The 23,766-nt window shown below is 40.3% G+C and overlaps 1 protein-coding gene across 1 annotated transcript in view; it reads right to left on the bottom strand.

The window, feature by feature from the left end:
- usp6nl (USP6 N-terminal like) overlaps positions 1-10,049 on the bottom strand; it is a 44,093-nt gene extending 34,044 nt beyond the window's left edge. Inside the window, 1 exon segment of the mRNA XM_034133380.1 lies at positions 9,613-10,049. Within this exon segment, the coding sequence (XP_033989271.1) occupies positions 9,613-9,682 (70 nt within the window). The 5' untranslated portion in view covers positions 9,683-10,049.
- Between the last annotated feature and the right edge of the window lie 13,717 nt (positions 10,050-23,766).

The raw sequence follows: 23,766 nt of genomic DNA, 5'->3' as shown, positions 1-23,766 counted from the left end.
AGCTGTGAGATAGTGAGTGGGGAGGTATCCTGAAACCTTCAGGCACAAACAAAAGCTACCAACCGACAGCAACAAAAAACAAACAACCTCTGACCTGAATGTTTCTGTGAATAAATTAAGAAATGCAAAAAATATGAGGCATAAGCTCAGATGATTTAGATGCCTAAAAAACAAATCCAACTTTAGTCATGTCCTCATAACATCCATGTGTATTTTAAATGCAAATATGATGTAAGATCTAATATTGTTATGACATGAAGAGGACAGTGATGGAAGCAGATTCTTTATGTACTATTACCACAGTACATTTCTTGAGTTAAAATTACAGAAGTAATATCAGTAAAATGTTCTAAAAGTAAGTGAATTTCCCTTTCAAAAGTATTAAGAGTTTTTCTGTTGTAATTTGTCAATGTGGAGCAAATGTTGTATACTTTGTGTACTAAATATATATAAAAAGTAACAAGTAACTACAAGTGTCAAGATGAATGTAGTTGAGTAGAAGTGGCAGTGGCAAAATGAAAATAGGTAGAGTAAAAAACCCTTAAAATGATACAATAATGTTGAATTATGGAGTTTCTATTATATTTGAGGACTAAACATTTACATATCTTGTCTTAAACGGATTAATTTGCATTATCAGTTGTTTGTAGCCTATCTTTATATCTGTTTACAGTCAGTCAATCAACCCTAAAGGTAAATCATGAGTGGAAAGTGTCTTCCGTTGTCTTTACTGTCATACCAAACCAGAGACACAAATGTAATATTACAGAAAAGATGAGCACCAACACACGTTCCCACACGGCAGACATTAATCAAAATCAAAGTGTGTCAGCAGCCTGGAAGAGAATTAGATGTGGTGGTTTTGTTCAAAGAGGCTAAATGCAGGTACAGATCAGAAGCACATGGAGCTAAAAACAGGTACAACGAGTCCCATCATCATAACTTGTTCCGCATTTCTTTAATAAGAGTTTCATTATCTTTGGTGGATAGTTCAGTGAAGCTCGGCAGCATGGACGAAAAAAGTCACTGTTCCTCAATTTAACTTCCTCCCTGGGTAAGGTCACAGTCTGAGGTCATTTCCTTTTTTTCACTTTCACTGCCATTAAAGCCAGATTCACTTCCCTACTGTCTGAAGCTGGAACATTATAACCCAGTCTGCTCGACAAACCCAGCATATTCAAACCCTGGCTAACTTAAAGACTGATGCTAATTTAAAGTCTACACCCCACCAAGGAGACTTCATTTATTGTCGTACACTGAGCAGATGACGAACGTTGAACAAATGCCTTTATGGTTGAAACGGTTCACGCTTCCTCTTGGACATCAGAGCTGAATGTTTTCCTGATTGATGACATCAAACAGGAAGTAAACGCTTGTTTTTTAAAGCGGATCCATTTAATGACATACTAAGGGAGCCCTTTTAAATATCTTAGCTATGTTTTTGTTCCCTGGGTTTAATGTTATATGCATGTTTTCAAACCATTCAAAGGCTTTATTTGACGTACCCACAATAGGTACTCAAAGTTGTTGACAATGAAAATCTTACACTGTGGAAATAACCCCTTTCTGGGATGAGAAAAACAAATATTTAAACTACTCAAGACAACAGCTAGTGTAAATGAATAACTGCATCCAGGAACAATGGGTAACATATTTCCATTTTGAGAAGACAACCGAAAGCTGCTTCAACACACAGACACACACTGATCTGACAGTGAATCCCCTCCACAGAGAACCAGTCTGATCAAACGCAGCTGATAGTCACAGCCTGTGAAGCTGCACAGAAACCGGTGCCAACAACATGCCGACTGTCACCAGTTTGTCATTAACCAGACAGGACAAGTTGGGACTGGTGCACCTAGAAAACAACCGACACATGAGTAGCTTTCACTGATCAGAGCAGCTTAAGTAATACTCCCCTCTTGTATGTTATTGTGAGAAAGAAATTGCTAGTCGTTTGTTTTTCTTCCAAAGATTTGTTGTGGTCTATTTTCGTCGCATAAAAAGCACTTTTCTTACAGGTGTGATGTTTAGAATTTATGTTTTTGTCAGGAATCAGGATTGTTATTGGTACTGGATGTGTATCTTGTAAATTATGTAATTCATGTTTTTCTATCTTTGTTATTTTTATGCATGCTTCTTGAGAGATATTAAGCTATCTTAGTTTTTTGCTGTTACAATTGTAAATGTCCCTTCTGTGGGAATAATAAAGGTATTCTGATTTTGATGTGTTTCTTCTCAAATTGTATTTTTAGCAATCAAAACAACAACAACAACGTCCTTATCGAAAACCCTGTGAGAGAAGTCTGGTCAGTAATCAAAATATATAATTGATCAGTTTCAGTAAAGCTTGGCATTACGTTTAGATTGTTGTCGGAGACTTTAGGAATCTCACAATTTAAGTCCAAATGGTTTATACCTTGAGAAATACAGCTTCCAGGTATCAGACTGGTAGCTGTATTTCACTGCTGCCCCTTTAACCCACAATGTCGATGACTTCTATATTATTATAACAGATTCAATTGCTCTTCTTTGCAGGCTGTGTTACATTTCCACAGCTGTTAAAGAACCTCCATCATATCAGCACACGTTTAATAAACCAGCCTAAACCCAGTAATGGTGTTTGAGTGGCTCCAGAGAGTCGTTTGATACATAATTTAATAAGGAGTAGGTGTGGAGCAGCAAGCAGGGATCAATACTTTCTCCTTAATATGACACAAGCAATGAACAATATAAAAACCGGGCCACATATTGAAATAAAGCTGAAAACCAGCAATTTGAGATGAAACTGGAGGCCATGAAAGACGACATCAGCAGGGTGAAGTGCCGCAGATTTGCCCTTTGGGGAGGACAGCTAGGCAATTAGCCCCAGTGCTACAGAGTGGATATCAGCAGGAGGCTTCTAACACCCGCTGACACTCAAATATTACATCTTCTAATATTACCTACAGGTGGTTTACAAATCGGCATGCAAAACACAAGAAAGGTATCCTGTTCGAAGCTTTCAGCGCAGTATTTGTGGATGCTACAGGAAGAAGAGAGAAGGGTAGAAGTAAGTAAAAGGGCTTCTGAATCATGCAGTGATACTGAGCTCAGCTGCTGACCAGGAGAAGCCTGCAGCAGAGACTCTCTTTATACATGTTGTAAACGGCTCAGCGTTAAAGACTGTATTCATTGTGATGATAAAAGATTATGAATGAAACATTTTCATCACAGTTTCTCAAAGTCCAAGGTGATTTCTTGGTCTTTAAATGTCTTGTTTTGTCTATCCAAAATCCAAAAGCAGGAAATCTCCATATTTGAATACTTCTCCAGGGTTGAGATGAGGCTGCAGCTGGAATTATTAAGGAGCGCTTTGACAGTATTTGTGGTTGAAAAGCAGCAGTTGTGTGATATTATCCCTAAAATAGGGACTATCACACAGCGTTTGTGTGTCCTCTATAGAGAAGTCACTGGAAACCTGGACACATGGGACAGATTTCTAAATTATAATGAGGTCTCAGGGTAGTTTTTTCTCCTCTATGAGCAGTTTGAAATGAGGGTAGAGGTTTTGGCCGCAGGGCTCCTGCAGACTTCGCCACAAGTCCAAATACTGTCATATTTTCTCTAATTACAAAAATAGGATTCATGTTTTCCAACAAGTCCCCGCTTCACATTCAGTGAATTGTTTTCTCTGGTGACTGCAGTGCTCATAGGCATAACACTGGAGTTACCTCATGAGACAATTAACGCCATACAAAATAAATAAATAAACAGATATATGCCACAAAATCTGTTTTTCAGACACTCCTCTAAACTTAGCATTTCATGTCTTTCTGAAGATTTTGACCTCTCCTTAAAAGAAAATCGGTTATCACTTTTTGGTTGTCTTTTTTTTAGAGCTGAAACAATTTGTTTATTAGTAAATTGTTTTACTTATTTGGTAGGAGACTCGACATCTTTTGGAGTTCTAGTCGAATGGAACAAGACATTTATTTAATGCCTTTCCCTTGGTCTTGAGAAACTGTAGTGGCCATTTTCCTTTTCCTTCTGACATTTTATACTGAAAAAAAATTAAGAAAACAATCTTATTCCTCCATTTAAAGGCATCACAGCAATGGTTTGACCCAAAAGTCACGAGACAATTAGGCGAAGTAAGAAAGTAGTGAAAAAACATAAATGTAATAAAAATATAATTAGAATTTTTCAGCCATTCCTTTAAATACTGCAGTTTCTATAAGCCTTTCGACATATGGTTACCTCTTCAGAAACTTTAACAAACCATTTAAGGGTTTAAGAAGCTGTCAGAACATTATGTTTTACCCTCTGACCTTTAATGTGTGTGCATATGACTTATCAATTCATTCAGAAAATCATCTAATTGCTCTATTTTAAGGTTTGACTAAAGCAAAACTAACCCTGGAAACCCTATCTTAGAGCTTTTCTGTCATCGATAAAAGATATTCTGTACAATGAACATGACTGAGATTTAAGACATGGCTCAGTGTGCTCCTTTCTCATCATTTATTTGATGTATTCATTTATTTAACAGGGACAGTGCACATTAATTAGCATTGCTGTAAATGTGCCAGAGTTAGTCAAGAGGCTATTTTTCATCTGTAGTCCCTGGACAGATTTTAAAAGTCAACCTAAAACCCATTTCATTTAAACAAGTAAATAAAATCAATTTAAAACATGCAACATACATTACTGGAATACTTAAATAAAAATGTTTTAAAAGACAGAACAATAAAACAATACAAATAAAACAAAACAATCATACGGCTCACACCAACATCATATGCTCGCCTCCTGCACCTTCTCATCACACCTCAGCACAGCAATGTGTGTGTGTGTGTGTGTGAGCTGTATCTGTTGGAGGCCATCTCTAAATCTGCCTGCATTGATCCTCGCCGAGAGAAAGAGCCAAGGTGAATTCCTGATGGACGGAGATAAAGACGAGAGCCAAATGGAAAGTGCGAATTCTTCCCAGGCAGTCGATAAAGCTGCCCAAATCTCTGAAACACTCTCTCTGTTTAAGTGTGTGTGCTTTTAGAGCTGATTACAAACTCTTACCTGCCTCACAATGACTTGCACACACTCACCATTGAGCCTTACACACATTTGCCATTGAGCCACACACACACACACACACACAGTTTGGAGGCTAAGTACAGGTCGGTTCATGTTAAAAAATAATCAATAAATACATCATGAATTTAGTGGCAGAGTTACTGTAAACAAACAGGACCAGTGCCAACAAGCCTTTGCACTGTAGTTTGTTTTGGGTAGCATGTTTCTTACATTTATTATTCCTCCATTCACTTTCTGAGGATCATTTCTTCTTTATTTTACACTTGCTATGGCTCTTGAAATCATACAGATGTTTAAATATAAATATAAAATATAAATAAATCCAAACTCAGTCATGTATACTTATCACAACCATGTGTTTTCATTGCAAATTATCTGGCGTATGATCTACTCATATTCTATGTTATAATGAGGGGAATAAATGATAACATCTTACAATTTGTAACCATAAGATTCGATGAAACAGGGAAACAAAACTCACTCAGAGTGTTGGCCATGCTTCCAAATATCCTACAGTAGCCCACATTTTTGCAACCTAAGATTTAGTCAAAAACAATTGTAATAACAGCAAAATGAACGGCATGTTCACGTGCAGGGTTTCGATTTACATCCTGTAGTAGTCTCTGAGCAAGAACACAAAGACAACTGAATGCGTTTATGTGATTCAAATGGATCAATAGCGTAACAGTGTGTCATAGCCAATGGAGGGAGCCCAATTTATGCCAACCCTATAGCGCTGATTTAATTTTCACAATTGTATAAAACACGGCGTATCAGCCCTGAGAGACTGTGGGTGTTTCTCAATGTCGAGGAAGGCTCCTCCAGAGCCACTATTTCAAGGATGCTACGTCATCGAGTCCCGCCGAAGGACTGTTCCAATGTCCAGGATCCTTGGAATTCTACCGAGGCCGGCGTCCTTCGTTGCGGGAATTTTTGAGGCTGCACGTGTATCCTCCGCGGTCTTAAAATCCCCACAATGCTTTGCGCACGGACCAATTTCCAAAATCTTTGGCGGAAATCACGCTCCATTTAAGGCGGGGCCTCGCATATGACGCACACCTGCACACCTGTTAGCCTGTTCCACCATTCTTTGTTTTCAGAGGCTAGGAAGGATTCTTGCCTCGCTTCTGAAGGACCTGACTCGGAAGACATGTCCTACCAAGGAAGCGTCCTCGACATTGAGAAACACCCTGTGACTCTGCTGGAGCTGAATCCATTAACCACTGAATAGTTTCTGCTTATCAGTTCAGAGGTTGTTCTTTAGCTGAAGCATTAAGCTAAGTGACTACTGGCCCCTGGTGTAAGACATATCTGACCTTTTTCAAAAAAAGTTCACAAGGAAAAAAACGTCTGCAGCTGCCCAAATCTATGATTCAAAAGCAACGATTCAGGACAAAAATAATTTCTACCCTGAAAATTGACTTCCCAAAGGAATGCAAGCCTGTGATGTTTAATTGGTCCTCCATGAGTGCAGTGTTGGGGTTCGTGATAAATTAAAGCTGTTATCAAAGCCAGCTGGCAGTAGACAACAGGCACTTTTCTACCTGAATAAACACTTTGAAAAAGGTGTTTGTCAGGTGGAAAAATGTGTGTTGGAGGTCTATTCAGCTTTTGACACTGGTGTCTATATCATCACATACATGCTTTGACTTCAGAAGGTAATGGATTGCTTAATTACACCGGAATAATTGCTTTATAAAACTAACATACTTTGACTGTGACTAATGGAATATATTACTTTTTTCAGGTTGTTAGGCCAATAGAGGGGTGCAGGAATGAGTCCTAAAACCGTTTTGAACGTGTCTCTGGTTAAATGCTTGATATAAGGTCTGTGGTTAACACAAGCTGTAGAAGTTTTCAAGATTTGTTTTAAGACATAAAATATGCTAGCCCCACTGGTGAATGTCCGAAGCTTTTAAGTGTCTTAAAACGCTGATGCTAAAAAGTGAATAAATTAGACTACTGAACGTCATTATGCTATACAAGTCCCCATTTAGCTTAGTTACGCGGTCATGTTATGTAGTTATTTTATTGCCGAACATAACATTTTTACTTCTGGATATTACATATAAGCTTCAAAAAGCATAGAAGTGGTGGTAATATGTTGAAATTATCCCACTGAATTCAACATTTAAGTATCATAAATGTGTTTGCCACCAATCTTATTTTAAGCAATATTCCTAAGAAATATCCAATTGCTTTTTTTGTCAGATGAGCCCTTGAGATGCTTAGTTCCAGGTCAGCCTACAAAAATATGTCCACACTGCTCAGGAGAAATCAAGAAAATTAAAATGTATTTGTATCCAATATGCACAGCCATTCACATAATGTCATAATAAGTATGTAACTACGTACTGGCAATAGGACTAAAGATTGAAAGTGCTTGGGAAAACTATGACAAATGATCATCAGTGTCCTAATTACAACACATTTTAGAGGAAACCTGCAGGAAGCACCAATATACCTGCCCATCAAACCCTCATTAAATATATGCAAATCACCCGTCTGGAAATACAGTGGCTACTTTTTTATTTGAAGAGCACTGAGGCAAGAAGTCAACAAGCTGTGGCTTTTTCTCTCCTGTAGGGGAAAAAAGCTCAGAAAAAAACTTGGGATAGAACAATAAAATAATACAATAAAAAAAGCACTTCAGTTGTGGAGTATCAGACACAGATTTCGGCGATTTGTACAGAAGCTGATCGAATCAGGAGACAGGACGACGGGTCAGGGGTCACACAGTGTTCCATTACCCCGGGCATCATGCTTCATTATTCATTGCACACCAGAGAGATGCAACTACAGGACACACACACACACACACACACATATAAAGAACACTCGTGTCCCACAGCACCAGAGCTATTACAGTGGTGACTTCCATTCAGTCAAACTCCACACAGGCACAGAGAGAAGTTTAACCTCATCCACATCAAGTTCAAATGTATTACTAAAGAAGACCATTTCGATGCCAAGAAATCAAGAATCACACGTGTCTCCTGCAACATTGGCCGTGAGTGCCTGACTTTAACAGCCAACTGTGCTCGTGTGAAACAGGAGATGTGCCGTTACATATTTCAGTGAAAACAAGCATGTTTTGAAAATACTGCGCATAATGTCACTGAACGTATGAAACATACAAAAAGCTCTCAGCTGGTTTCTATGAACGAGCGTTTGCGTTTAGTTACATTGATGCTTTCGTCACAACACCAAAAAAAGTTAGCAAATAACCAAATTATAATGTTGTGTTCAGATGATACCGATTGAAATCTGTGGACTTGATACTTAAATCAGAGACAAAGCTTAAGGTACATTCAGTCCAAATGTTTAGCAAATTTGACCGCAAAAGTGTTTTTGCAGTTGTTTATTTGCGACAAAAACTAATGTGGATGGTTTCCTAACAGGTCAGTCTAGTTTGGCTGCTAGATCTCTGTCAAAACAGACTTTTCCCTCAGGCTCTCTTTTTTTAACTCATCACACTTCTGTCACAGACTGTAATTCTATCAATGCTTTTGAGAAGAGACTGTATTCCAGTGTGTGCTGTTATACCCATGAGGATTGGGTGGAAACTTGCCTTTAAACGTTAAGAGTTTGTAAGCAAATGGGGATTGGGAATAATGGATGAAATCGTATATTGAGATTTTTTGATACACAATTACGTCAGTTAAATTGATAATAACCAGCAGGACAGGGTATTGTCTTTTATAGTGTAGACTAATGTGCAAAGGGTCCACTTCGAACCAAATTGTGGATAAAATAAATTGTGAGTATTTTTTTCCAACAGCACTTTCCTGGGTTAGTTTCATTCAGCTTTAATGGTCAACTCTTGCGTGCCAACACCCTATAATTATTTTCACCTCCACTATTACAACTATAGTCTTAAAATTATCACTCAGTATCTGACAAAAAGGGATGTATTTAGTGATGATGATTTCTCTATAACCTACTAAAGTTCCTCATTGGTAAATGAAAATAGGTTTTAGAATCTGTGTGGTTAATTCAACATGTATTTATTGAATTACCAGAAAATATGGTATGGGGATATATACTGTATCGCTATATGAAATGACATATGTTGGGATAGAAGATTGTGCATATAAAAACAGCCCTATTTTTGAGTTTTCTGAAACCTTTAGGAGCCTTGGATTCAGAGTTTTGACTGTTTTGTGACAGCAACGCTCTAATGAAGACGTTACAGGACAATTAACAGCTCCTGACAGCAAGGCGAGGCAGCTTTCATTTTTTATTTAACAGAACGCCACTCATGGACAGTACAACAGCATACATTCATTGTCACGCGCAAAGACTGAATAGCTGGCCAATAACCAGTTTTAATGAAAGGCTCAATTGGTGTAACCCTACTGCAAACATTCACAAGACTCATGAATCCTATGAACCTGTTCCTCACATTGAGCTTTTCCCAAAAGATTTAGTTTGATTTTGCAGATGACTGTGTGAGGTTTAGTCATACAATCAGTGACTATGAAAGCAGCGTAATGGGTCGTTACATGGACAAATGGCTTGTACTGTAAATACACACACCTCCAAATCTTGCCGCTGCCCTGCGTCTGGACGGCGACACCAGCTCCTTGACGATCTGAAGGACCTGCATGCTCACCGGGAGACAGCAGCAGGGAGGAGGGAGGCAGCCAGATGTGGCAAAGGGCAGGGGTGTCCCATTGTTGCCCTCTCACCCTCCACAACCTCATCCCTCCCTGGCTCCTCTTCCGGACTCATCCCCTAATCCACAGCATGACTCCCGGGTTCTGGGGATCTCGATTTCTCCGAGATACGGTACTCGTTTCTGGGTGGTGTTGTACGATGACTTTCCTTTCAATCTTCTTCTTTTTGATTTCCCGATTTCAACACAAGCTTACAAACTCTCAAATATCCTCGGGTACTCTTTGATGGCGCTTCTTTAAACCGCCTGTCTCTAAGCACAGATGTACAGCAACAGCAAACCCACTACCTGAGTGATTCACCTGCTTTCAAATGCTGCCTCTGGCTGACATAAACACTGTTGATAAATCTCAACTCAACAACTGGCATCTGCTGAAAGTAGCGGAGGTTGTTCCCTGGCAGCGGCGACTCTCTTGCACACTGAATGTGCTCATCTTGCGTGTGATGTGAGTGTTATGCTGCTCAGCTGGAGTGCTCTCACACACACACTCTTCATTTGCCGGTCGGCGGTAAAGAAGCAGAACAGAGCAATCTTCGTTTTTCTCTTCTTCCTCTCTTTCTTCTTTTTCTGTGGCTCCAGGAGACGAACCACCTGGCTTTCGTGGATCAATATCAGCACAGTTTAACCGGAGATGATGCCTCTCAACTGTCCAACTCTCACCTCCTTTTCTTACTCTCTTCCCCTCTCCCATCCATGTCTTTCCTTCACATCAGCTTCTCCCTCCCTCAGCCCTGCGGATGCTGGCTGTTTTGCTTTCTGTCCGCTCTTCACATCCTTTAAATTCTTATTAATGAGCACTTCCACTCACTCCTCTCTTTTCCTCCCTTCCTCTCTTGTTTCCCTGCACCCCTCCCTTCTTCTTGTCATTGTGTCGCTTTCTTTCTCACTCACCCAGCCCCTTTTCCTAGTGTACATGTACTGTGAAGCTGAGAACATGAGCAGCATATAAAAGGGGTAAAAGCAAACACGAGATGTGGGTATATGTTTGTGTGTCCCAGTGATGAATTGTACCCAGCAGCATCAATAAAGCTGTCATCCTCAGGTTACGTCCTTTCACATTATCAAACTGTCTTTATCACAACCTTCACCACCTCTGTCATCATGATGAAGAGGCTTTTAGTTGCTTTTTAAAGACAGAAAAAGATCATTAAAAAAAGAAGAAACATTTATGTTGGTCTGTTGCGAGTCTTTCATTATGTAATCATGACACTGGAAGCAGGCACTATGTTGCTTCTTCTGGACCTTGTTTCCTTAAGAACTGTATATCTAACCCCTAGATTCCACCGGGTCCGTCTGCGCCGCGTTACGGCCGCGTTACGGCCGCGTTACGGCCGCGTTACGGCCGCGTTACGGCTGCGCTGCGGCGTTCGCAAAGATCGCGGCCACTCTAGTCAATGGGTGCTATTCCACCAGACGTGCCGCGTTACGGCTCAGAAGCGTCCCAGAAGCATCTCGGCGCTGGGCTCCGCTCAAAATAGGATGCATGTCTATTTTTCGACGCGACGCGAGGCGTTGCAGAGGCGCCGGGCAGGAAGTGGACCGGTCAGAGCATTCTGTCAATCCCCAAAATAAACTAATTTTGCAGACCCTATCCCTCCGTAGTCTTTCAAGTAGGAGGAGAAATGCCAGCGTTCTCCTCTGGTTTACAGGCACTGTGTAAATTATATATATATAGAATAATTATGATGATGAATGCATTTTTTTATCACTAAAATACAGCTACACATCTTTGATTCATGTCGTTTATAACTGGAATATTACAATTATTATTAACTTTGTCTGTACAAAGTAGCCTGTCCAGGAAATATGCCCAAATCAACAAAAACTGCGAGCCGCCACGCAAGACGCTCCGCTTCTGAAATGCTCCTCAAACGCGCCCGGTAGGGTATGACGCCGGAGGAGGCCGGACCAAAACCGCGGCGCAGCTGTGACGCGACGCAGACGGACCCGGTGGAATCGAGGGGTAACCCTCATTTATTTTTCGTCGACTTCATCTGGTATCTTATGTGGGGTTCCTCAGGGATCCATCCAAGGCCCTGTTCTATTTTCCTTAAACACAACATAAGTCCACACCTTACTTGTTCATGTTTCCCCACAAAAGCTGGTTGTATTTGAGACCTTTTCAACAAAACACAATTATCTTTCCTTGTTGAAAAAGAAAATATGTATATTTCCAGTGTTTAATAAACTAGTCGGCTAGTTTTAGGTTTAGTTGATGAATACTAAAATCCAGTGGTTGTGAATGCTTTATCATAAACATTTTGTCACCTCTTGCTGTCATTAATGGTCCCTTTACACAAATAAAAACATCTCACCATATTCTCCTCAACATTTTTTCGCAAATGTCTATAATATCAAAGTAAACAACATTATTTTTATAGGACACAAGTTGCAATGATCTTCCTTCACTGGCAGATTTCTATTAGCTTGCATTTGGAAAACAAGGCCTTAAGGGCTCATTTACAAAAAAGAATAATTGATATATGGAGATTTCTCAGTGCACTTCAGTCTCCCCTCCTTTCATTAGAGGAGATTAAATTACATCCAATCCGTCTTTGTTCAGTACACACATCATAATAATGTTTGGTATCTCTTTACTTATCCCCCTAACTGTAAGTTCGTCTTTCCTTCTTTCATCTCTCCATTTATTGTCTCATGCACTCTGTAGCCCCGTCCATTATGCCATCTCAAATCAGTCCACACCCAGGACCTCCTTGCTGTTTCTCTCTCTAACTGCATCATCTTGCTATAATCAGTCCATTTATACTTCCAATTGGTGATGTATCCCCTATGCTGTACTTCTTCATCTCCATCAGGGTGAGGTCAATGTTCTTTCTCTAAATGTATCACCTCGATGTTAACCTTTCACTTTAAAGTACATCCGACTAGACTGGTTGTCAATGAATTCTGATATGATGGTGCTTAACACACTCTGTTTAAATAAACCACATTATTTTTCTTTCTTACAAACATGCACACTTTGTAAAGCACAGGCAGGGCTGTGTGCTACATGAGTCCTTGGGATGAAGTGTCCGTATTTGTTAGCGTGTCGATCCTCCGGCACTGAGTCAAAAGGTCCAATTATACTGCATAGCTGGACCGACTCTGCAGCTGCTGTTGCTATGCCTCTGATCCACTGTTGCTAGGTTGTGACCCCACTACATGAGGTGAAAGTGTGGCCTTTTTCAAACATAATGGTGTAACAATTAAATGGAGAAAAGTGGCACATTAAATCCATCAAAAACACCACGCTTCATGTTTCCTAAAGTCATACACAGGTTGTAGCTAGGTCCACATTCTGCAGGTAGATGTACCTGTTGTATTTTCCATTCTTGACAATTGTTTAATATTAAATGAATGCCAGATGGTTTTGTTATAGTGTAGGCACTTTCGAAATACATGGCAGGTGAATAAACGTACCGACAGTTACTCGAAGGGGAAGATTGGTAAAAAATAATCAATCGAGAAATGCCTTCAGGGCCTTTTCTTTGCTCTTCTTTACATAAATAAATATTCGACATTTACGATATATTTAATGATTTTGGACCTTAGAGCTTCTTGGGGCCGACATCTCGGGGACCAATAGACTATGGGATCTGCTGTGTTTAACGTTTCAAATGTGTTAAATTATAAAGACTTTAATTCTGGTTTATTATCACTTGGGTCTTTTTCGTAATGTGCACAATAAGCATCAAATGACATAGGCCGTTATACATGTTGGGGCATTGTGTGGCCATTGTGGGAAATAGCTTCTTCAAGCATTCACAAGAAAGAAGCTTTCCAAGTATCAATATGTAATCTTTGGTGGTTTTGAATTTGCATTTCAAATGAGATTATCTAAGCAGTCCCACATGTGAGGATTAGGAGTAACTAAGGTGAGAGACAGAACGTGTAAAGGAGTAGAAAGAGAGGCGGGGATGAGAGAGAAAGGTATTGATGGAGCCCTTAGTCTCCTCTCGACAGCATCCATAGGTCCAGTCATACAGAGGCCTCTCCCAAACAACAGATCAATAGGTCCACCCCGAGTTTGGCCTTAACACCCCTTTGATAGAGAACCGACAGATACTGTAAGTCTGGTGTAGTCGCTGATACATCGTTTCTTTAATCTACAGGCCAGATAAAAGCTCGGCTCGCCTCACTTCAATCGAGAGGCTGTCAATGTTGAGATCGTGGGTTCGATCTCAGATGTCGGAGAGAAGAGATTTTGAAAAAACCCAGCAACAACTGTAGAGAGCGGCGATGATTGGAAACGGGCTGTTGCAGGTTGATAGAAGTATTTTTCTAGCACTGGTAAATAAAGCTACAATTGTTTGTATCTGCAGATTGTTTTTTGTGCAAATTGCTTAGACTATAGCTTGAAAAAACAACTGAAAATAAATGGGATTCACTATTTCTCAGAGCCCACCAAGCTGTCTTCAATATGCTTGTTTTGTCTAACCAACAGTCCACAGATACATTGTTTTGATATGCTTTCACATATGAGAAAATAAATCTGTAAATTGTCACATTTTCTGAAACCAGAACGTTTGTTTACTTTGTGCTTGAAAAAGTACTATAAAGAAAGATAAGTATAATATCAAAATAGTCCCATACAGCCGTTAAGATTGCAGCTGATGAAAGCCAACTTTTGCGTTTATCTCTCACATATTTAAATGTGTCTGTTCAACAAGGATTCAGTCTTTTGTCCAGAATTGTACTCTTGGAAGAGCGATAAATCTGTTCCTCATACAGGATATTTGGGATTCTTGTGATTCCTGATGTGAGTTCGTGATCTTTAGTGGTTGAAGCACACCCGTGATGATCCCTATTGATTTGTGAGAATCTTTTACCGGAATGCTAATAGCTAAAGGGATTTACAAAGGCAGAAAATGTAAGAGAAAGTTTTGGCAGATGAGATGGAAGAAAATGTGAAATATCACATTATGAGAAAAGAGGAGAGGGCATTGAGAAGGATAGAAAAGACATTTCAATAGGAAACAGTGGATTTAAAGTCCCCATTGTCGCCATTGCTCAGAATTAGTCAAGAACTGTCTCCAATTATCACAACATGAATTGATGAACATCTTTTTCTGCCTGCCAGAAAAAAACTGTGAAAATCTTTTTAAACTCGATGCCACTCTTTTGTTTCCCCTACAACTCCCTCCATAGAAAAGGACAATTACCAATCAGTCACATTTCTGGCAGCACTTCGGCACTTCTGACTATCTTGGGCACTTGAAGAAAGTGGCAACCCCAATTTTACTCTCTCAATTATGCTTCCTCTTCCCACTCTGTCTCTCTGAAGGGGATCGTTTCGGGCGTCGGAGAGGACTAGCACACAGACAAATCAAACAGACATAACAGCGGTGTAAACACACACTCTTCTGTTGTCCTAATGGCAGCATTCTGTTGGAGGGGTGATTGAATTAGGCTGGGTGCTGATTGTTCGGCACATTGATTAATGCTGCCTGCTGCGCTTCAGTGCGTCACGGAGTCCTGCAGCTGAATGCCAATGAGACACCATGCACAAGAACAATATGAACATGAACACATTTTAGCAGATGCATGTCCGCTCCTAGTTGAGCTCACGTTAAAACTTAGCCCTGAGCATGTAGTGGCCCAATGTGAAGCTAATACAGATGTTTTAGCCAGTTGTGATGCCCAAAGGATGAATCCTGATGGCTGAAATGCGCTCTTGATTTACAAGCTACCTACAAACATACAAACTAAATGTAGAATGCATTCAAACCCATACATGTTTATATGGGAAATATGATATTAAACAATGACATATATATTTCATTTGCATGGCACTTAAAGTTTGTTAAAGCACCTAGAGATGCAAATTAAAAGAGAAAAGTCTCTGAAATAAAATGTTAAGCTATGGTAATGATGTTTGGTCACTCTGGACCAGTTTGTGTTGAAGACAGTCTAACAGTATTGATATATTATCACAATTGTTTTTCCTACTTACATTTCCAAAAGACATGTAGAAACATCATCCCATTGGAAGAAGTCCAATTGCAGAGAGCCGGAGTGTCACATATTATTTAAAATCCAATGTTTTTCCTAACTGACAATAAAACTCTTAACAAACGTCAAACACTGGCAGCCTTAAAAACACAAGTGTCTGAATGCAAACACTTCTGCACATCACTACAGTCCAACCGTTCTTGGAGAAAATAAAGCAAATAGGTTTGAGTCAGCATTTTGAAAGGTGGAGAGCAGTTCAGGACAGTTTCATGCGTGTGGATGGAGCCACGGGTGGAGGGGGAGGAGGTTCGGAGGGGTATTCCCCCAGAATGCCCTCCTCTCTCTGACTTTCTCACTCCCTTTCCTCTCTCCTTCCTCTCTTTGGCCACAGCGAGCGAGGGAATGGGAACGGACGGGAAAGAAAACACACTAGAACAACATTACCAATCTGCCTCACACTTCCTGTTTGCCCTCCCGTGTCATTTCCTGTTTGAAGTGTGCAGCCTTTCGACCAATCAGACTTCAGACTGAGTTCCACTGTCCTTCGTGGCTACTTACATGTCCTGCTATGAAAGTTTCCACTTTACAAAATGCTCCTTTCAAAACATTATGGCCCAAAAATACATTCTCATTTGAAGCAAGGGCATGTCTTTATGAGAACATTTATTAAATCATGGCTTTTTGAAGGCGTTATATCACTCAATATAACGCTAGAATTCTTCTTTTTAATAGTCCTTCCAAAAATATGAAGAAATCATTTAAAGTCAAGGTGACATTTAGTGTCAGAATGCATGCTTAATAAGGTTGTCCATGTGGATACATTACACATTCAGAGTAGAAAGCTGCCCTCATCTTTTTTTAACAGCTAAAGATCCAGAACCCAGTCCTCAAGGTCTTCTTGTTAGTAAAGCGTTTTGTCTTATTTTCACGAGGGTGTCATTTATAGTAGAAATCCATTGAGTGCATCGTAGCAGATCTCAGAAATTGCTTTCTACGAAAGTTCACTGAGAGTTTGGCTGACACTTGTGTCTGTTTTGAACCACAATGGTTGAGTTCAATTTGTTGCATTTTTGCCTGTGGTTTGTTTGGTTTTGCTGCATCGCCTCATAAAAATGCAAACCAGCATTTGTAAACATGACTCATAAGTGGTACTCTCATAAGGTCCAACTCCATTTCTGCAAACCATAATGGGATCATAACTCCTAACGAAGCATGCCATACTCCTCCTAAGGACGACAGATATTTTCTTCTTAGAACCTTGACTGTAAAAAAAACAAGAAAAAAAGGAAACGGACATGCAATGGAAAGACGGCAAAAGCAGTAGAATTAAAGTAGCTTATTCTTTCATTTAATTACTTTGAGACACAATTAATTCTTTAAGCAAACATTTTTCAAAATGGGAAAATGTGCCTTTTCTCAGTTATGGTAGTAAAATATATATATATTTTTTTTCTTCTTGAAAATCAGGAAAAGACACAAAATCTAAGACCAAATATAGTCTTATGCCATGATATCGTTAAAATATCAATATAATTGAGCCCTAGTTTGAGCCATTTCCTGCCTTCCCGTCTTTGAAAGGCAAGATAAACATGGAATAAATTAAAACAGGAGTAAATGTTCTGGAGTTCACACAAAACCCTCCAAACATGGCCTGCACCAGAGGCCAATAAATCAGAGTGATCCGCTAACCTCTCCCAGGCCTGCATGACCCAGCCACCCAGCAAACAGCCACCGTGTTTTACCACAAAGGTGGGAGATTCAGGAGCTTCTATTGAGACCTCAGACAACAGATGTGTGTGACTGCACGAATGTGTGAGTGTTTACAAGGCAACAGTAAATACAAACAGCTGGTAAGGCAGCAGAGGGCAAGAAGAGGAAGAAGCGGGGGTTTGACGTCAGCAGCGGTGACAGCCCGAAGATCTACGACGATATGGGATCACCAGCATGGGAGTCAACGAATATTACCCACAATGCTCCATGCTCGCGCGCGCGCACACACACACACACACACACACACACACACACACACACACACACACACACACACACACACACACACACACACACACACACACACACACACACACACACACACACACACACACACACACACACACACACACACACACACACACACACACACACACACACACACACACACACACACACACACACACACACACACACACACACACACACACACACACACACACACACACACACACACACACACACACACACACACACACACACACACACACACACACACACACACACACACACACACACACACACACACAATCAGGTGTATCCCGCTTGACATTGGTCGATAGCGGTCTGTGTCGTTCATCACATGGTGACAGGCAGTGAGATGTTTGTCACCGGCTTGTGTGTGTGTGTGTGTGTGTGTGTGTGTGTGTGTGTGTGTGTTTCACTGGTCACTGGTTATGTAAGGGGACTTCTCATGCGGAGTATGGAAACGTGGTAGAGGATGATAAGATATTCTGTTTTTTCACCATTTTTTGTCAGAGCCCCTAAGAGTTGAACACTATACACTGTCTCTCCTTTGACCCAAATTACCTCTGATAATGTTTTTTATCTCAAATGCAAAAAATGTATTGGTTCCACTTTCAAAAATGAAGGCCTCCAAATCTTTTAATGAAAGGAAATCACATATTTATTTATTTAAGACGTATAGGGCTGCAACTGGTGATTATATTCTAAACATATCAATATATTGCTTGGTGTATAACAGTTTACTACTTCTCTTATTTGAATATTTAATTTTATATGGGTTTGTCTGACTATTGGTTTCAGCCCAAGTGTTGCTTAATACTGTAGATATTATACCATTTATTTTCCTTGCTTACCTTTACACACTGACCCTACATTTTGAAGAACCCTATGCTTCTAGTGCAGGCTTACAATAGTAACTTGAATTATTTTGTAATAACAAGAACAAATAACCTAATATCAAAATGATCCGGATAGCGTTCAATGCCATGGGAGCCACACAATCAAACGCAGCAAAGCTTCCTTGCACCAGATCCCATCGTCTGAAGTCCAGACATTATATATTGATGAACTAAACTTTCTAAAGGGCTGCCGCTGCCAAAAACAGCAGTTCACCATGGCAACCAAACACAGAGAGGCCATGAAAAGCTTGTGACGAGGAAATGTCATTACTTCTGTTTTGAGAGAGACAATTGTGTGGGTTGTACTCAAATGTTCCCCGATGCAGTTATCTTCCGTTAAATGTCATTGTAGGTATATTATACAGTTTTATCCAAAAATGTCTTCATTCTTCTTTATATGTTTGCAGAATCGATAATGTAGTGTGCACATAGCACCCTCTGTTCAGTACTCAGTTGGTTTAAAACGGGTGGAACCATTTTAAATCAGTGCAACAGACTGAATATTTTAGATATAGCTGCAGCTAGAGCGATTGAAACTAAATTTCACCAAAGCTGCAGGGAGTCGCAGCTCTCCGTTTCCTCTAAACCTGATATGAAAGTCAAATATTTGTATTTTATGGCTTGATAATGTAATTTACTCTGTGTGATGCGCTCTCCTTCCACACAGTCACACAACCTGCTTTTCCAAAAAAAACTACCAATATGTAGGTCTGCTGGGATTTAGCCAAGAACATCACAAGTAAAGAGCAGATATATAAAACACCAAGCCTCTATAAAACCCCAAGGTCCACTTTGAGCTGTATAACACAGCTGAAAACCTTAATACAAAGTGCAGCCATAAGGGAAGCTAGCACAGCAGCAGTGAAATAACCAGGCACAGTGCTTACCTTTTTCATCTGCAGCCGGGGAAGAAGGGCTGTTGATGAATCTGCCCACTTCGGGCTTGGATTTGTCATTGGGACTTAACCTGGGGACTTTTTCAGAAGTTATATAATCCAAGTTCCTGGTACTTTCCAGAGGTTTTCAGCACTGCTATGGTTCTTAATTGAGTCGAGCGGATGTGTCGTCACATCACAACAACTGTTACTACAACAAACAAAGAAGCAGCCCCTTTTACCTGTATATCAACCAGGACAACCAAGTCTTTGAGAAAAAAAGAGCACTGAAGAACTGTTTTTGAACAGGATGTAGAGGTGCTCATAAGTATTTGGGGTGTAAGAGTAATCTGGATTCAGCAGATTTGTTCTTGTATTATTTTGTTCCTCGTGTTCACATGAGTATCAGACAAAAATCAATGACCACCTTGCCTTATGCGTTTCATCTACAGCGCAGCCACTCGTCTGTAAAGCACATAAAATGACATGGTTGTACCCACTGGATTGTAAAACACAGTGAAGTTGAACTAAACTTTCGTGAATTTCTAACCCTTTTCTGACATCTCATGGACAAAAGAATCAATTAATTATGAAAACATATCAAAAGAATAATCAATCATGAAAGAGAATATTTGAGGACCTTTGAAGCTTTTTGTTGATATAAAAAGCTCCAAGTCCACACCTGAGGCCTGTACTACGAAGCTGGATTTTCGCTTAGCCGGCTAACTTCAGGGAAATCTCGGGCTTTCCGGTCCTACGACGCTGGTTCTCTTTTTAGCGGGCTAGATCTCCATGGTAACTTATGCTGAGCGGCAAACCTCCTCGGGAGCAGGTTAGGTTGCAGGCTAAGAGATCAACTCAGTGAAAGCACCGCCTGCTGACCAATCAGAGCTCCGTGTGCGGAGTTTAAAGCGATCAATTCATATTACAGGATAGAGGAAATACAGAAAAACTGCCGTTGCAGGAAAGACAGCCGGCCAAAATCAACTGACTGTGTGAACGTGAAAATTAATAGAATATCCCCTCCCATCTTCAGAGCAATCTGACTATTATAATATTAGCGTTAAGAAAGCTTACTTAAATATCTGCCACGACATAAGTAACCGGATCAGAGTAACATTAAGTACAGTCCGCGGCACTGTGAGTGCAGACGTCGATGTGTCCCATTATCATTCATATCACATCATAACAGAGGTGGGACCAAGTCATTGTTTTGCAAGTCCGAGTCAAGTCTCAAGTCTTTGCGCTCAAGTCCGAGTCAAGTCTCAAGTCTTTGCGCTCAAGTCCGAGTCAAGTCTCAAGTCAGGATGGGAAAGTTCAAGTCAAGTCCAAGTCCTAAACTTTGACAAAACGAGTCTTAAACAAGTCCTTATGTGCTTTTCAACAAATGTAATGACATCGATCAACAGAATAATACTTAATAATCAAACTGCTCTTTATTAGTCACATTCATAATGTAATAATCCATTCTCTCTCTGCTGGTAAAGTAACGTGTTTTCTTCTATTGTAAGAGGGATCAGTAAGGTAAGGCTACCGTGACGGTTTGATTCAGGAGTTTAATGTATAAGATCCCTGATGTTAGGGTGACCAGAATGTTTATTTCCACTGTGTACAGCATGTTATAAGGGACCCACAATCTATCTTTATGCAAGGGATAATGTGCAGCGAGGCGTCTCTATGGGGAAAAGAACACCTGAATCTAGATCCCTCTGCAGGTGGTACTTTAACTATATTTTGATGTTAATACTTTTGTACTTTTACTTGTAACATTTTGAATGCAGGATCTTTTATTGTAACCGAGTATTCCTACACTCTGGTACTTTTACTCAAGTACAAGATCTGAACTTCTCCCACCTCTGGCAATAAATCCTGAGTGGTTACCAAAAAAAAAACCCTGCTCTGAAGGTTATTTTCATTTTACAAATCCTGCACTCAGCTTTGCTTTCTCCAATATCATTGAAATGCAGCCAGATGCTGCTCCTTTTTTTGGTTTTCGCAAATTTCTTGACTTTTTCCGACGCGCTTGCATTTAAATCCGGCTCCCCGTCTCTCTGACGCTCTGTAGCTGGCCTGTACCACTACACCTGCTGTCTTTGGAGCGTCTGCCCCCCACCCTTCTTTCACATAATGGTATGATCCTAGTGTGTCCTCGCATATGATTGGCCGCATGTTGGCTCAGCAAAATAAAGTCCCGCCCCTGCCTGCATGGATTCACAGCAAGAGTTGCAGCGGCTGAAGATTCTGCTCTCCCCGACGGGAGTCTGCTCTTCAAGCGGCATCTTGCGATCGGCGTGTTGGAGACCCTGAATTAAATTATCAAGTCAGAGGGCTCAAGTCCAAGTCAAGTCCTGAGTCATTGGTGTTCAAGTCCAAGTCGAGTCGCAAGTGTTTTGTGATTTTGTCAAGTCGAAAAAAAGTCATCAAATTGGTGACTCGAGTCTGACTCGAGTCCAAGTCATGTGACTCGAGTCCACACCTCTGCATCATAATGTATCATATATTTCCTTATCTGACTCAGCTTCTTGAGCCGTATCTGGCCGTGCAACACTCACAGTGTCACATACTGTATGCAGAAGTATTATTTTAAGCAACACATTAAGTTGACGAAACACTTGAGTCAAATGTAATTTAAGTCAGATCCACTCGTGTCTTGGACGGGGCAGTGATTTCATAAACCTGTTAATGTACGCATTCAAACACTTTTTCTTTTACCAGCTGTATTCACCTTGCAGGTGCAGCTATGTGGCTTTTATCCTGGATAAAGTGTTTAAGTCATGGATGTTTAAAGTTTAACTTCTTCATATTTGACTAATATTAAAGTTCACTTTTCATTCAGTAAGTCTGACGCTGCGCTGTCAGTACGCTTGTCCGTGTTTGAGATTGGTCGAATGCTCCAAATACCACCCCTTTCATGTGAACGCGCACCTAACTAGATAGGACACGGCTGGCTTGAGCGATCCACTTGATAACCAGCGTCGTAGTACAGTTTAGCCAGAGCGCGTATGTTTTGGATTGGGCCAACCGGCTAACTCAAACATATCCAGGTTAGGTTGCACCAGCTTCGTAGTACAGGCCTCAGGACTCGTGCAGCATGAGGTCATCATTAAAGATTCAAGGTTTTCCAGGAAGTGACAGTTTTACAAGAACCTAAAATGTGCTCATTGTATTGCACCTTTAACAAATGATACATGAGGTCATGTTCTTTTGTAACATGCCACACCTTTATCATTTGTTGTTGTTTCAATATTTTAGTTTTTGAGCCAAAGGTTATTCATCACACCAATCAGACAAAACTCATACACACTTACACACACACAAATCAATAAATGTGCCTTTAGAAAATAGATAGGATCATATTAAAGATCAGGATTGTGATTGACAATATCAGCATAAAAAAAAAATGAAATACAGAAAATAAAGTAACATTGACAAATATAAAATAAACATGTACAAAATGAAAGAGACATGCATTGAATACTACAAGAGATTGAGGGGGGGAAAGAGTTAAGTTCCTATTCTGTTTCCTTACATCTTAAATATAATGTATCACTAAACATCCCATTAGAAGCCATTAGGTTAAAAGTTTTACCACAGACCACCACCACAGGACTGATCACCTCTACGGTTAATATATTAATCAATCTAATCTATGAAACCATAGGATACATCTAGTTTAAATGGAGGTCCGATCTATGGACAAACCTGACAAATAAGCACATTTGAACATCATATTACTTGGCTTCAGTGTGTGCAGGCTGATGCCCTGAGGATCTCTGGATCCATTTCCTACTGCAGCCCTGTTTACATGGAGATGTAATCATATTCCAGCAAGCCTTCCTTCCTGTAAGCCCCACCCCCACCCCCCACCACTACCACTGCCCTTCTCCTCCTGTAACTCAACACAAACATGACATCCGAGCATCATTCACCGCTGCAGGAAAGGACAGAATATGCTGAGAGGGCCGGTGGCTGGAATAAATTGCATTCCACCACACAGCTGGCATCACATCACACACACGTCATGCAGATACCAACCTTCAGTCCTCATTCAAACCCACTGGCATGAATTGAAGTGAAACAGGGATGTGGAACATTGTGTCAAAACATAGAGAAAGGAGGACAGCAGACTGAAAGACATGAAGGACTTCTATCGGCCTAGAAAAAAAAGCATTTTGCTTTTAAGTGAAATACTCAAGAGTTCAGTTCTATTCCCAGTACACGTCCCTTTTGAATGTGGCAGTGTTTGATAGAAGCAGCAAAAATGTGTTGATCA

The sequence above is a fragment of the Trematomus bernacchii genome, unplaced genomic scaffold (assembly GCF_902827165.1).
Source record: "Trematomus bernacchii unplaced genomic scaffold, fTreBer1.1, whole genome shotgun sequence".
Taxonomy (NCBI): domain Eukaryota; kingdom Metazoa; phylum Chordata; class Actinopteri; order Perciformes; family Nototheniidae; genus Trematomus; species Trematomus bernacchii.
This window is presented reverse-complemented; position numbering and strand designations above follow the sequence as displayed.